The sequence below is a fragment of the Bos grunniens genome, chromosome 8 (assembly GCF_055505025.1).
Source record: "Bos grunniens cultivar Pamir isolate PY7600 chromosome 8, Bosgru_T2T1.0, whole genome shotgun sequence".
Classification (NCBI taxonomy): Eukaryota; Metazoa; Chordata; class Mammalia; order Artiodactyla; family Bovidae; genus Bos; species Bos grunniens.
The window spans coordinates 83097323-83113480 of NC_141172.1; the positions used below are offsets into that span (position 1 = coordinate 83097323).

A 16158-nucleotide genomic window follows, 5' to 3' on the forward strand; every position below is an offset into this window, starting at 1 on the left:
TCTTTTGTCAGAGAGGTCACCATGAAGTGACTTCTGTACACAAGAGAACTCAAGATGCAGTTCCTGTGCTAAAAGGCATTAATGGAATCACCTTCAGTATAGCAAGGAAACAGGACTCAGGGCAGTAGTGACCATTAGAGGATGTGTGTGTGTGTGTGTATTGCTGGTTCTATCTTAAAGCGTGACTTCTGTCTAGAATAGTTATACATCTGCTGTGTAACTCCTACCCTGGATGCAAGAACTTGTAACAGAGAACCCAAGTGACAATATTCCAGTTTAGTTCAGACTTCTATCAGAGAGAAGCTCTGGGGGGAAGGGGAGAGATAGTGACAGGTGGTGATTTTCCTGCTGTTGTGGAAAAGAAATTTCCTGGGAGTTGGACACTTGGAAATTTGGCTGAGGTACATAGGCCAGTGCACAGGTCTGAAGCTTCCAAAATTTCAGGAATTGTATCATCAGATAAAAAGTAATGCCTCAAGAATATGAGGAATTCCCACCTATATCAAGGCTGAATCTCCTTTAGGCCTAGTGTATTTTTTATTATATCAGCTAAAATCTTGCTTTAAGCTCTGTTTTTAACAGTAGTAGTAAAATAGGTAATGGTTTGCTGTTGTTCAGTTGCTAAGTCAAGTCTGACTCTTTGCTATCCCATGAACTGCAGCACACCAGACTTCACTGTCCTTCACTGTCCCCCGGAGTTCACTCAAACTCATGTCCACTGAGTTGATGATGCCATCCAACCATCTCATCCTCTGTCACCCTCTTCTCCTCCTGCCCTCAATCTTTCCCAGCATCAGGGTCTTTTCCAGTGAGTCAGCTCTTTATATTAGGAGGCCAAAGTATTGGAGCTTCAGCATCAGTCCTTCCAATGAATATTCAAGGTTGATTTCCTTTCACAGTGACTGGTTTGATCTCTTTGCTGTCCAAGGAACTCTCAAGAGTCTTCTCCAGCACCACAATTCAAAAGATAATGGTTAGTTATTACTTATTGCTCATTTACTCTGTGCCAGGCATAGTTTAAAATAACTGACATAGATTAACTCAGAAAATGCCCTCAAGAAGCATTGTAGGTAATTACCATCATTATGCACCCCTAACAAATGAGGAAACTGAGGGATATAAAGGAGAACTGCCTTGCCCAAGGTCACACAGCCACATGGGAGGGAGAAGGGAATAAATATACAAGGAGTAAAGCAAGTGAACCATGTGACGAATTCAGAATCTGAGTCCCATAATATGCTGGAGATCCAAAATTCACTTCTATAATCTTTAAAATCAGATATATTGATGTGTAATTTATATAAATATGTGGCTCAGATGGTAAACAATCTGCCTGCAATGCTGGAGACTGAGGTTTGATCTCTGGGTCAGGAAGATCCCCTGGAGGAGAGTATGGCAACCCCCTCCAGTATTCTTCCCTGGAGAATTCCATGGACAGAGGAGTCTGGCAGGCTACAGTCCATGGAGTTGCAAACAGTTGGACACGATTAAGCGACTAACATGAACATGCATTTTTGATACCTTCTGATGAGTTTTGAAAATTTATATACCTTTGTAAATACCATCACAATCTGCATAGAACTTCCTGTCATATTAAAACATTCCCTCGTTCCCCTACCAAATTAATCTTCACCCCACACCAGGGCAACCAATGGACTGCTTCCTATCCCTCTAGATTAGACGTCTTTCCTAGAATTTTGCATAAATAGAATCATACAGCTCTAATTTCTGGTGCCTGGCTTCCTTTGCTCAGCCTGATCTTATTATTAATGTTGTTACATGTATTAGTGTAATATTAATAGGTTCTTCATTTTCACTACTGAGTGGTATTCCATTGTTAGGCAACATCACTGACTATACATCTATCTGCTGATGGACATTTTGGTTCTTTCTAACTTGGGGATAGTATAAATAAAGATTCTATGAACATTTTAATACAATTCTTTTTAAAAAATTATTTTATTTTTTACAATAATTTAAGTTTTGCTAGGCGTAAACACCTAGAATTGAAATAGTTGGTTTTAGATAAGGTAGCATTACTTTTGGAGAAGGCAATGGCACCCTACTCCAGTACTCTTGCCTGGAGAATCCCATGGACAGAGGAGCCTGGTGGGCTTCAGTCCATGGGGTCGCTGGGAGTCAGATACGACTGAGCAACTTCACTTTCACTTTTCACTTTCATGCATAGGAGAAGGAAATGGCAACCCACTCCTGTGTTCTTGCCTGGAGAATCCCAGGGATGGGGGAGCCTGGTGGGCTGCCGTCTTTGGGGTCGCACAGAGTCGGACACGACTGAAGTGACTTAGCAGCAGCAGCAGCAGCAGCATTACTTTTACAAGGAATTATCAAATGGATTTTTAATGCTATCACATTATAGCATTATAGTTTTAATTTACACTTTCCTGATGATTAAAGCTTTGGAATCTTTTCTAGTACTTACTGGCTATCTATATATCTTCTGCTGTGAAATACCTGTTTTAATCTTATCTTTTTTCCCAATTTAAACTGAGTTGTTTGTATTATTGGGCTTCTCTGGTGGACTCAGATGATAAACAATCCACTTGCAATGTGGGAGACCTGGGTTCAATCCCTGGGGTGGGAAGATCTCTTGGAGAAAGGAATGGCTACCCACTCCAGTATTCTGGCCTGGAATTATTGCATTATGAACATGGAATATTGTGAATTTCAGTACTTTGACAGATACATCTATTAGAGACATTTTCTCCCAATGTGTGATTTTTTGTTTTCAAAATAAAATCTTGAAAAGCAAACACTTTAAATTTTAATAAACTCCAGCTTATCTTTTTTGCTTTTATGTCTCACACAATTCTTTGTATTACATCTTAAAAATCTCTCCATGCTTCAAAGCAGTTTCTATGTTTCCCAACAGAAATTTTATACTGTTAGCTATTTTGTTTAAGTTTATAATCTATTTTGAATAAAACTTTAATTATTGTATAAATATCAAGGTGCATTTGAAATATGTGAATATCCAATTATTTTATCATCATTTCCATATCAAATTACCCAGGAACATATGTCAAAAATCAACTAACAACTCTCAGTTACATTTCAGATCATTAGAGAGCAGGAAAAAGCATTGTTTCCATTCTTAAATAAGAAGATAGCTGGGAAGAGTTTCAATTAACAACTTTTTTTTGACTACATCAGATATCTGAGATTATGGGGCAAAAAATGAGTCCAAAGTCTGGAGAGCTAGGTAGCTGCAGGGAGAAACAAGAACTCAAGCAGTTGTTTAACTGAGACAGAGAATGCCACAAACCATATAAAATGATTGTAAAAAAAGCTAAATAACATTCAAGATCAGATAGGTTAATTCAGAAGAGAGAGAAATTATAGTAAAATTTAAATGCTGGAAATAAAAAAAAACCAACAAATGAAGAATACCTTTTAAGGGATGGATTATCAGTATACTTGATACAACTGAGGAAGGATTCAGTGACATTGAAGAGAGGCAGGATACAAACACATTTACATAAATTTGTATGTGTGTAGGCTTCAACACAATATTTGTATTAGTGACCCTGAGATAATACAAAAGTACACAGAAAACAGGGTTTGTCTTTGTTGAAAAAAGACAGCTTAGTAAAAATGGCCTTTCCTATATGCACATGTCAGGAGGCAACAAGAGAAAAGAAATGTGGTATAGGATTTCGAATTTTCAGATACTTCCTGTGAAAGGTTTATTTGTTATTAGTATACATGTAGATGATGTATTAATATCAGAATAGTTACTAAATAAGGGGTACATAATTCTATTACAATGCTGTAGAGTTCTAGGATACACACAAAACAAACATTTAAGTGGCATGCACATACAAACTGATGTAGACAACAGAAAACTCAGAAAATATTCGCATATATTCAACACTGTGTAACTTATACCCATTTATTTCTTATTTTTAAAAATCTTCTTATTCTAGTAAAAGTCCATGAACCAATACTGTTATAGTTCATTAAATGTCTTAATATTACACAAGAAACAACAGTTTTGATTAACATAAAGGCTATTATTAACTTTCTCAAACTGATAAATTTTTCCCTTATAACAAACTCTGAGTGATATTAAACTTTGATGACTCATTAAAAGCTTTGACATATTCAAATTGAGCTTTGGCAGCTCAATTATCAGATATTCAATGAGATCTCATTTTTTGGGTAATGGATTACCTATATATGCAGTAATATTAGATATCTTCCCCTGATACTCACCTGACTGATGAGGAAGAGATATGGACAAAAGCTATGGTCATTCAGGATTTGCCAGGGTTTTTTCCTGTGTGATATTTCTGATATACTTCACTGAGTTCACATGTCCACAGAAATCATATTCATAGGTTTGAGTATATGTCAGTATTAAGTATACTCGAACCTGCAGAAGCTCAGCAAAGAACAATTCTATTTCCTCATAGCAAAATGTCTGTGTACATGCAGGAGAAAATTCCATTCAATATTTATTCTTTGGCCCTGTTTCTTTCTATTTTGTACTCTTTCATCTTCTGTGCATAAGCCCCTTGGTTTTGCTGGGGGTAATATCCACTGCATTCTGACAAGGGACAGGAGAAAACATTAAGAATTTGAGAGATGTATTTAGTAAGACTTGTCATTAAGCCCTACATTTCACTATCTAGAGGTTAAAAATAGGATTTCAAGTTGGATGACAGTGGTTGAGAAATTTAAGCTAGGTATGGCATTAGAAAAAGAGGAAATGGTTATTGGTGAACAATGAATATATCATTATGTCATATATCATATGACATATGTCATTATATGTCATATAGTTATTACCCTTATGTTAGTCAAATAGAGGTTGGACATAGTAGAAGGATTCCCCACATCCATTACCTTGTTTTCTTGTCTGTTTTAATATACTGTAAGGTCTCTACCCTTTATGTTATTTTCTGCTTATTGAAAAAACTGGTGTTTGACTAACAGTTCTCACATTTACTCCATTCCCAATTTTCTCACTGTTTGATTTCTCTGATGATGAGTGAATTTTGATTTGCTGGGACAAAGTTATGACATATTCATTATATTCCCAGAGTTCTTCTGCAGTGTGAGTTTTCTAAGGATTGAATGCCTAGAGTATTTCTTGTATTATTTTAGTTTCTTTACTGGATTGAATTCTCTGATCTACAATGAGGACTATACTCAAGATGAAACTGCCCATATAAAATATATTCCAAGAGATTTGCTCATGTTAAGTTTTCTGATGTTGAGTGAAACTAGTATCTTGCATAAGAACTTCCAAGTTTTTATTATATTCTTAGGAGTTCTCTCATATGTATTTTGTATTGTGAGACTTTATTTTCAGCTCAGACTTTTTCCATCTTCATTATATTTATATTTTTATTTCCCTGTATGGGCTTTCTGATGTTCTCTAAGGCTTGATTTTTGACTGAAAGTTTTTCCACATTTATCACATTTGTAGGGTTTCTCTCCAGTGTGAGTTCTCTGATGTACTCTGAGGTTTGATTTCTGGCTGAAAGCTTCACCACAGTGATTACAATTATAGGGTTTCTCTCCTGTATGAGTTCTCTGATGTTTTCTTAGGACTGACTTCTCACTGAAAGATTTGGCACATTCATTACATCCATAGGGTTTCTCCCCAGTGTGAGTTCTCTGATGTCCTCTAAGATTTGATTTCTGCCTGAAAGTTTTTCCACACTCATCACATTTATAGGGTTTTTCCCCAGTGTGAGTTCTGTGATGTACTCTAAGGTTTGACTTCTGGCTAAATGCTTCCCCACAATGATTACATGTATAGGGTTTTTCCCCTGTGTGAATTCTATGATGTCCTCTGAGTTGTGATTTCTGGCCAAATGCTTTCTCACACTGATTACATTTATAGGGCTTCTCCCCTGTATGAGTTCTATGATGTTTCCTTAGGCCTGACTTCAGTTTGAAAGCCTTCCCACATTCATCACATTTATATGGTCTTTCACCTGTGTGAGTTCTCCGATGATTTCTTAGGCCTGACATATGGCTGAAAGATTTTCCACATTCATTACATTCAAAGGGTCTCTCTCCTGTATGAATTCTTTGATGTACTATGAGAATTGATTTATAGTTGAAAGATTTCCCACATTCATTACATTCAAAAGGTTTCTCTCCTGTGTGAGTTCTCTGATGTATTCTTAGTCCTGACTTTGCACTGAAAGCTTTCTCACATCCGTCGCATTTATAGGGTTTCTCTCCGGTGTGAGTTCTCTCATGTTTTCTTAGACGTGACTTCTCACTGAAAGCTTTCCCACATTGATGACATTCAAAGGGTTTCTCCTCCATGTGACTTTCCTGAGGCTGAATCAGGCATGAAGTTTTACTGCAGGATTTTCCACATTCATTACACTCATAGGGTTTCAACATTATTTGAGTTTTCTTATGCACATTGCAAGCTGACTGGTAACCCAAAGTGTCTGTACATGTGCCATAGTTATAGGTTTGTTCTATTGTGTGAATTCTCTGATGCACTGGGAGGGTTGAATTATGGCTGAAATTCTTTCCATATTCAAAGGATTTCACCCCTATATAAAATTTTTCCTGTTCTTTAGTGTGTAATTTTTGGCTGAAAGATTTCCCTTCTATGTCAGTTTTTTGAGTGATCCTACTAAAATTATTTCTGTTTTTAGTACATTCATATTTATTAAACTCATAGTGACTCTTCTCCTCTGGATGACTGCTCTGAGAAACTATCAAGGTTGATTTCTCATGTTGGTTTTCCCCAAATTTATTGAATTCATAAGGTTTCATTTTTGGATGGGTACTCTTAGACATAACAAGGGCAGTCTTTTCAAGAAAATCTTTTCTACATTCATTATATTCAAAAGCTTGCTGCAAAGTCTGAATTGTCTGATGCTGGATAACTTTGTCTTTATGTCCAAAGGTTTTCACATTTTTACTACAAACAAAAGAATTCTCTCCAGTATTAGTTCTGCCGTCCTTAATACTGAAAAGCCAATTCTCACATACATTAGGCGCATAAGTCTTTTTTGAATATTGACAGTGTGGGGCCAGTGAGCTAAGAAGCAAGTAAGTAGACCCTGTAGTGTCAAATTTACAGGGTATTGTTTCTGCAGGAAAAATGTTTATGTCCAGAGTACATGGTTTTCCTGATATTTCTTGTTCCATAGTCAATGATTTGTTGATGAATAAAACTTGCCTCAAACGTTTGCCTTGGTTTTCTAGGCTCTCCTCTAAGAGTTCATCAGGTTGGAATTCTTCTAAAAATGAGAAAATTAAAAATATTTTATGATACTTAACACACTTATAAAATGAGATTTATATACCTATGCCCCATTATGTGTTTGACTCCTTGGTGTCTGGCTCAGTTTCTTTCCCCAAAATAATTTCAAGTTTATATTCTCTCTTCTTTTGTTGTTAAAAACTTTTTCTAGTGGAAAAAGAGAGAGCAATCTAGAAATGAAATTACACATATCTTTGGTAACTTAAACCATAATTTTCAAAACTGGAAAAAGAAGAGGATATAAAGGAAAGCAACAATTAAGAAAAGAGAATATATTTAAGAGAGCTGAATCCTGGGAACAGAGAAAACAAAGACTGGAATGAATTCGACAAGGATTTTGCTCTAAGTACATAACAAAATGTATCAATGGAGAATTGCTTTTAGTGGCTTTACTGAGATAGAGTTTGCCTTAGGGAAGCACACCAGTGACTATATTCACAGTGAAACATAGAGTACAATGATAAGAAAACCACTAGTCTGTATGTTTCCAACTGGAGCTCCACCCTGGTCTGGGAACTAAGATTCTGCAAGCTACATGTATGGCAAACAAACAAACAAAAATCATGGCACTAACTTTCTTACGTTGAAAGAAAGAATCAGAAACATAAGTGTATAGGTGGAAGTGAGAAACCTGATGAGAGTTAAAGTAATTTTTCTGCCTATGTTGGAGTTACCCCTCTTTCCTGGTTCTAGTGCCTTGGTATTATATCAGGGTTGTTCAGTAGTGAATCCCTCTTAATCATCAAATCTTTACTTTCCTTTTTTTTAATTTGTTCACTTATGTCCTCCAGACTAGTCTTGCTCCTGTCCAATCCTTAATTTCCATCTATTTTTCCACATATCTAGTTTTTATTCACTGCAAGATCTTAAGGATTGTGTTTCAAGTTGGCCCTAAAAATCTTTTAAGTATCCTTTTTTATATTTATTTACCACAAATTTCCTATGAACATTTGACTGCTATTGTCCTCTTGTTACCCACACTCCATGCAAAAATGTCATGCCCATGCTAAAAATATTTGAAGGCTTTGGTTATACTACCTTAGGTACCAAGAGATGAAAGATTAAAGTGATGGAATTCAGGAAAAGAAAGTTTTACACTAACTATATGCTCATTATGTGTTCTTGCTACCAATCCTCTTAGCATGAGCATGCATGCATACTCAGTTGTGTTTGATTTTTTGCAAGCCCATGGACTATAGTCCACCAGGCTCCTCTGTCCATGGAATTTCCCAGGCAAGAATACTCGAGTGGGTTGCCATTTCCTCCTCCAGGGGATCTTCCTGACCCAGGGGTCGAACCCAGGTTTCCTGTCTAGTACACATTATTTTCTGCTCTAATTTTTGATAGCGTATCAGTCCTCATTAAGTGGTTCATTTCCAACAATAACTTCATACTCACATTCTTTCCCTAAATTATCCTCCATTCTAGCCTTAGAACCCTTGAGAACGTAGGTGCCCTTCAGGTAGGGCACACTATTTTCCCAAATCTTAACAACAAAAAACAAAGTTTGTAACATCCTTCTCACAAATTTAAGCAACATTTATTTTAAAACCTGAAAGAAGCTACTACCTGTATATCATTCACTTTATAAAGGGATAAAAGCACCCATATCTGTGACTTTATAGTAAATACCCATCACCAAAATCAAGAGGCATCTTAAAATTGAAGGAAAATCCATAAATGAGAAGCATTTTCTCTTTCTTGGTTGTACCTAAAATAATAGTTCACCTTTTAATCTATAGCACCATAGCTATGCTTTATGAAGCTTTCCTCACTTTTCCAAAATAAAACCTTCACTGTGATATTTTTGCATCCCTCTATAAATTTAGAGGTACATAAAAAGCTCCATGTCTAAAATTTACCTAGAGTTCTTTCACGTATAAGGGCTCAGATGCAATAACAACCCATACCTGATGATTCAAAAGTCACAGAAATTTGCATATTTACATTCATGGACAGTGTTTTCTGAGTGAATCAATATGAAATACCTCTCCACCTGACTGTGGAATCAGCCTACAATACTATTAAATAATATTTATTATGTGAAAAGTGCCCAGGCAGGAAGAGTAAAACAGAGACCATTCTTCTTGGGAGATTGTAATCCAGGTGAGGAAAGGAACTCTTGGTAACTGTATGCTATCTGGCACAGAATCTCATTTTCTTTAGACACATCCATCACATGGGTTAAGAGTTTACAAAAGTAAGAGATCACGTATAGACTAAAATATTCTGAGATTATATGATAGAAGTAGGAATCTGAGCCAAAATTTAAAATGAGTAATAGTACTTTCTTCCCTTTTTCTAGCTGAGGTTAGCTATTTTATTTGCTTTTATTCCAAGAACCACCTTTTGGCTGTATAATTATAATGACTTATAACTATAATGTTTTATCTTTATTGCATCTTTTAGCTTGCTTAGTTTTCTTTTAAAACTTTATTGCTTTTAAAAATAAGTATATGAGGTGAAAATGGTTTCCTCTAAGCATTGCTCCGTCTACAGCTCAAAGGGTCTAATAATCATGCTTTTCATTAAAAAAGATTTCTGCATATTGTACCATTTTAACTTTGAAGAATAGATTTTTAAAGATATATACATATATATTCATTATTAATTTTAAGATAGAAGAATTTAAAATTTTCTCATATTGTCTGCAATTTATAGTGTTATATAACAATGTCTTTACTTTGTAGAATTTGCCTAAAATAACTGCTAAGTTACTTCAGTCGTGTCTGACTCTTTGCGACCCTATGGACTGTAGCCCACCAAGCTCCTATGTCCATGGGATTCTCCAGGCAAGAATACTGGAATGGGTTGTCATGCCCTCCTCCAAGGGATCTTACCCACCCAGGGATTGAAACTACCTCTCTTATGCATCCTGCATTGGCAGGAGGTTCTTTACCGTTAGCGCCACCTGGTGCCACCTTTACATTTTATCAATGTTCTAAGGTCATTTAAAAGGAAGTTTATTCTTTAAGAATAGTTATGTAGCGTGTTTGCATAGCTTTGTTTTCAGAACATACTACATTCATCTTTATAAAATATGCTATTTATATTTCTAGATAAGAGGTTGGTAAACTTTTTCTGTGAAAGGCCATAGAGTTAATGATTTAGGCTTTACTGGTTATTCAGTCTCTACTGTAGCTATTCAAGTCTGCCTTGTAGCTTGAATACGTAAACAAATGGATATTGCTGTGTTCCAATAAATGTTTCTTTGCCAAAACAATCAGTAGGCAGGATTTGGCATGTGGGCCACAGTTTGCCAAGCACTCTTCTAGAGTCCTGGAGAAGGAAATGGCAATCCACTCCAGTACTCTTGCCTGGAAAATTCCATGGATGGAGGAGCCTGGTAGGCTACAGTCTATGGGGTTGCAAAGAGTCAGACACGACTGAGCAACTTTAGTTTCTTTCTTTCTATAGTTCCTTTTGGAGAAGGAAATGGCAACCCACTCCAGTGTTCTTGCCTGGAGAATCCCATAGACGGAGGGGCCTGGTGGGCTGCAGTCTATGGGGTTGCAAAGAGTCAGACATGACTGAGCAACTAACACATACACACACACACACACACACACACATTCTAGAGTCCACAGGGTGTGAAACAAAATTAGAGAGGGATATTAAGGTTGACTACTTCTAATGAGTTCCTGTTTCTCCTTATAACTCTTGCAGTTTTTTGTTTTATGAATCTTGATGACAATTTATTTGGTGTACTAATATTTTGAACTTTTCTGTATCCTTTAAAAATTATCTTCTTTAGCAGTATCAAAATGTCCTTTTTCCACCTGTTTTTGACCTGAACTGAACTTTGAAATAAATAAACACTGAGTTGCTTTTATGTTTACTGGCTTAATAATCCATGACTGCATTTTCAAACTTCCTGAACTATTTTGTAGATGTACTATTTGATGGGCTTCCCTAGTGGCTCAGTGGTAAAGAATCTGCCTGCCAAACAGGAGACGTGGATTCGATCCCTAGGTTGGGAAGATCCCTTGGCTAATGAAATGGCAACCCCCTCCAGTATTCTTGCCTGGGAAATCCCATGGACAGAGGAGCTTGGAGGGCTACAGTCCATGGGGTCGTGAAAGAGTCAGACATGACTTAGTGACTAAGCAAGAACAATTTCTTTGATACAATATGATAGCCTTTTCTCTTAATAGGTGTATTTAATCCATTTACATTGAGAGTTGATATGTCAGATATGTTTGTCTTCCTCTGTTTTATGTTGTATGTTTGCATAGCTTTTGTGGTGAAAATTTTTAACACAGCAGGCCTAGACTGTTACCCTTAGAAAAGCCTGCTTACAAGATGAGCCCTTAACTAGCATTTGGGAACTCAGATTTCAAGATGGTTACCAGGATTCCCAGAATTGCTAAGAGGGGCTCAATGTGCTTAAACTGTTTGTACAAAAAATATATTTATGCTGAATAATTAGCTTCTATCAGAAAGCCTAGAATTTTGATATATGGGTGCCTACAGTAAAAACTCTGGGTTCAGTTCAGTTCAGTTCAGTTGCTCAGTCGTGTTCGACTCTTCGCGACCCCATGAATCGCAGCACGCCAGGCCTCCCTGTCCATCACCAACTCCCAGAGTTCACTCAGACTCACGTCCATCGAGTCAGTGATGCCATCCAGCCATCTCATCCTCTGTCGTCCCCTTCTCCTCCTGCCCCCAATCCCTCCCAGCATCAGACTCTTCATTGCAAATGAACTTTCCAGGTAGATATTTCACACGAGTTGTCATAACTGGTTTTCTACTGACTTTGCCCCATACATCTGTTCTCTTTACTGATTTTGCTCTGTATGATTTCATGGTATAAATCTTAGTTACGAGTATGCCTGTGTGCTGAGTCCTCCAGGTGAATTAATAAACCTGATGATGATCCTGAGGACCCTGATATAGTATTTATAAGAAACTTCTCTACTAATAGGTCTGTTTTCTTTAGTCTGTCAAATGTAAATAACTTTTAACAATTAGGAGGGTTGCACTTTGCTCTAGTCTTTATCCTTTCTAACTATACAATTTCTTAATCATCTATTAATTTTGATTGTATCTAGTAATTTATTATATAATGATAAAATTAATTTATTTCTCTCTTCTGCTCTGTTACTCCCAATTTCAGTTTATTAACTTTTCTTAGTTTTTACCTTTTTACTGTTAAATATGCATCCATTACTTAATTTTTCAGTTTCAAAGGGTATACTTAGCTCCCATCTTCTAAAGATGAGAATATCAACATGCTTACATTCCATTGCTTTTAGTTGTCCCCTTCTCACATTTTATTAGATTTATTATTTCTAAAATTTCAAATGTAAAGACCTCTAATAGGAGAGTGCTAAAAAACATTTCAAACTGCTGACTTCTATCTAGGTGATCACTTCGGATCTAATTTTCTTGGATGCCTTCTGCCAGTATTCAGTAACTCACCTGGGGAACTTCTGTTTATAAATTCTTTCTCTAATAACCATGGATCTTCTCCTTGTTCCAACATGAAGATCAGTTCTGGCTTTGTAAAGCAGTACCCTGTAAATGGGAAATACTTTAGCACTTGAGTTAGCTGCATAGGTTTCATTGTTTCTGAATGTGAAGAAAGGTACAGCTTCAGAAATGGCACATTGAGGGTGCTTGCTAGAATTTTTTTTTGGTGGAGGGAATGATAGCAAAAACCATTTTCTTATACTTATAAAGGATCACTCTTCTTAAACCCATAAGTCACAAGCCTAAATAACATTAAGTTCTAAAATTGTCAATGTCTGTTCCTTAAACAAAATTTCATCAGGACTGACTCTATAGCCGGCCATAATGGAGTAGAAGAACCAATTTACCTCTCCATGAGGGCTTCTCAGGTGGTGCTAGTGGTAAAGAACCTGCCTGCTAATGTAGGCAATGCGGGTTACATCCCTAGGTGGGCATGGTAATCCACTCAACTATTCTTGCCTGGAGAATCCCATGGACTGAAGAGCCTGGTGGGCTACAGTCCATGGGATCACAGAGTTGGACACGACTGAAGCAACCACACACACACACAAACACACACACACACCTCCATATCAGACATCTAAACAAACCATACAAAGTGTATGAAATGGGTTTTAGACTTTAGAAAACAGGCAGTACAGACAGTGAAACTTGAGAACAGAGAAACAAATGAGGTGAGCCCTGTGATTACCAAAGCTTATTGCTTAGAGAGTTTTCAACCCTAAACAAAAAGAGGCCACCAAAACCGCTTGGTGGACTCACTAAGTTAAGGCAATAGAATTGGACCTCAAGAAAGTCATGACAAATAGGATTTGTAAGAGAAAATACAAGAGAAGAAAGATACAGAGTCTTTGTCTGATCTGCAGAAGGGTCTCCTGAGTACTAACTTTTGAAAATGTAAGGAAAACACTTGAGGTTGGGGAAAAACCAGTGGAAAAGCGTAGGCTGAAATTTCACAAAGCACACAGAGAGGTATAAAACTTCCTAACCCATGGCCAATTGGATACAGTAACCAGAAGGGCATTTATTGCCTTGGTAGAGGGGCCAAATGAGTCTGAGAGTAAAATAAGTTCTGAATCCAATATAACAAAACTTAAAGCAAACCTTAAAAGGATTAAAGTAATTCCAAGTAATTTAAATTCATCCTAGGAAAGGGCCCAGAAGATTTCAGACAATACAGCAAAACTACCACTTAACAACATAAAATCTGTAACATCTAGCCCTCGATAAAAAATTACTTAATATGAATAAAAGGGATATATTATTGTAATCAAGAAGAAAAATGAATCAGTAAGCCACAGAGTAAGAAACGACACATAAAATTAATAGTCAAGGCCATTAAAACAGTAAAAATACTCCATATGTTCAAGAATATGATAAGAGAATTTATTAAAAAAAAGTTCCTAACTGGAATTCTCAATATGAAAAATATCTGAAATGAGTAAACAAATCAACCAAACAAGAAACAAAAAAAAATGGAGAAGATTAATAACAGTATACACACACACACACACACACACACACACACACACTACATATGGAAGGTTAAATGACAAAAGGCACAATGGATAACTTTAAGGTTAAAAACTATGAAAGAAGAAACCCACAGTGAATAAAGACTAGAAAATAATAAACAGTTATCTCTGACCTATGGGATAAAGTTGTCTAATATGGGTAACTAGTATTTCAGAAGGAACAAAGAGAGAATGGAAAAAGCAATAATGGGCAAAAGTTAGATTTTTGAAAACAAAGTGAAAGTGAAAGTCGCTCAGTTGTGTCTGACTCTTTGCAACCCCATGGACTATACAGTCCATGGAATTCTCTAGGCCAGAATACTGAAATGGGTAGCCTTTCCCTTCTCCAAGCGATCTTCACAACCCAGGGATTGAACCAAGGTCTTCCGCATTAGAGGCAGATTCTTTACCAGCTGAGCCACAAGGGAAACCCAAGAAGTGTATAAATCCATGGACCTAAGAAGCTAAATAAACGCCAAGGAGAAGAAACATGAAGAACACCACACCAAGATACATTATAATTAAATTGCTAAAGTCACAGATAAAAAGAAAATGTTGAATAGAAAAAGACATAATATGTATGGAAGAAGAAAAAAGAATGGATGCCTACTTTTTGTCACAAATTATATGTCAGAAGACTATGAAGTAACAATTTTAAAGTACTGAAAGAAAAAAGCCCGCCTAGAATTTTATACATGACTAATATAAGGCATTTTCAAACAAATAAAAATTGAAAGACTTTATCACCAACTGATATGTATTACAGGAAAGTTAATTCTCTGAAAGAAATTCTTCAGCTAGAAGAAAAATGAGATCAGGTGGAAATTTGGATTAATATATAGAAAAAAAAGAGCACCATAATCTGGACACAAGTGGATAAAAATAAAATAAACTTTTATCATTTTCAGAACTCTTAAAAATAGTAAATTGTGTTTTAAAACAACAATAATGTACTGTAGGAGATGGGAAATAGTGAGAGTTAGGAATATTGGGGATTTTAAACTTATGTAGATGAGGCATGCAGAGTTGCTAAGAAATTTACCAATATTTATTATAAGTTCAGTTCAGTTCAGTTCAGTTGCTCAGTTGTGTCCAACTCTGCGACCCCATGGACTGCAGCATGCCAGGCTTCCCTGTCCATCGCCAACACCTGAAGCTTGCCCAAACTCATGTCCATTGAGTTGGTGATGCCATCCAACCACCTCATCCTCCGTCATCTCCTTCTCCCGCCTTCAATCTTTCCCAGCACAAGGGTCTTTTCCAATGAGTCAGTTCTTAGCATCAGGTGGCCAAAGTATTGGAGCTTCAGCTTTAGCATCAGTCCTTCCAATGAACAATCAGGACTGATCTCCTTTAGGATTGACTGGTTTGATCTCCTTGCAGTCCAAGGGACTCTCAAGAGTTTTCTCCAACACCACAGTTCAAGAGCATCAATTCTTCGGCACTCAGCTTTCTTTATAGTCCAACTATCACATCCATACATGACTAATGGAAAAACCATAGCTTTGACTAGATGGACCTTTGTTGGCAATAGTAATGTCTCTGCTTTTTAATATGTTGTCTAGGTTGGTCATAGCTTTTATTCAAAGGAGCAAGTGTCTTTTAATTTTATGGCTTCAGTCACCATCTGCAGTGATTTTGGAGCCCCCCAAATAAAGTTTGTCACTGTTTCCATTGTTTCCCCATCTATTTGCCATGAAGTGATGGGACCGGATGCCATGATCTTTGTTTTCTGAATGTTGAGTTTTAAGCCAACTTTTTCACTCTCCTCTTTCACTTTCATCAAGAGGCCCTTTAGTTCTTCTTTGCTTTCTGCCATCAGGGTGGTGTCATCTGCATATCTGAGATTATTGATATTTCTCCTGGCAATCTTGATTCCAGCTTGTGCTTCATCCAGCCCGACATTTC

The 16158-nt window shown here is 36.7% G+C and overlaps 1 protein-coding gene across 3 annotated transcripts in view; it reads right to left on the reverse strand.

Annotated features, from left to right (window-relative positions):
- Positions 1-3672: 3672 nt before the first annotated feature.
- Positions 3673-16158, reverse strand: part of ZNF782 (zinc finger protein 782) — an 89390-nt gene continuing 76904 nt past the window's right edge. For all 3 annotated transcript variants that reach the window (XM_086315565.1, XM_086315566.1, XM_086315567.1), the window contains exons 4-5: positions 12686-12781; positions 3673-7241 (exon numbers count right to left, since the gene is read on the reverse strand). In XM_086315565.1, the coding sequence (XP_086171691.1) occupies positions 5371-7241; positions 12686-12781 (1967 nt within the window). In that variant the 3' untranslated portion in view covers positions 3673-5370. The remainder of the gene's footprint in view (positions 7242-12685; positions 12782-16158) is intronic.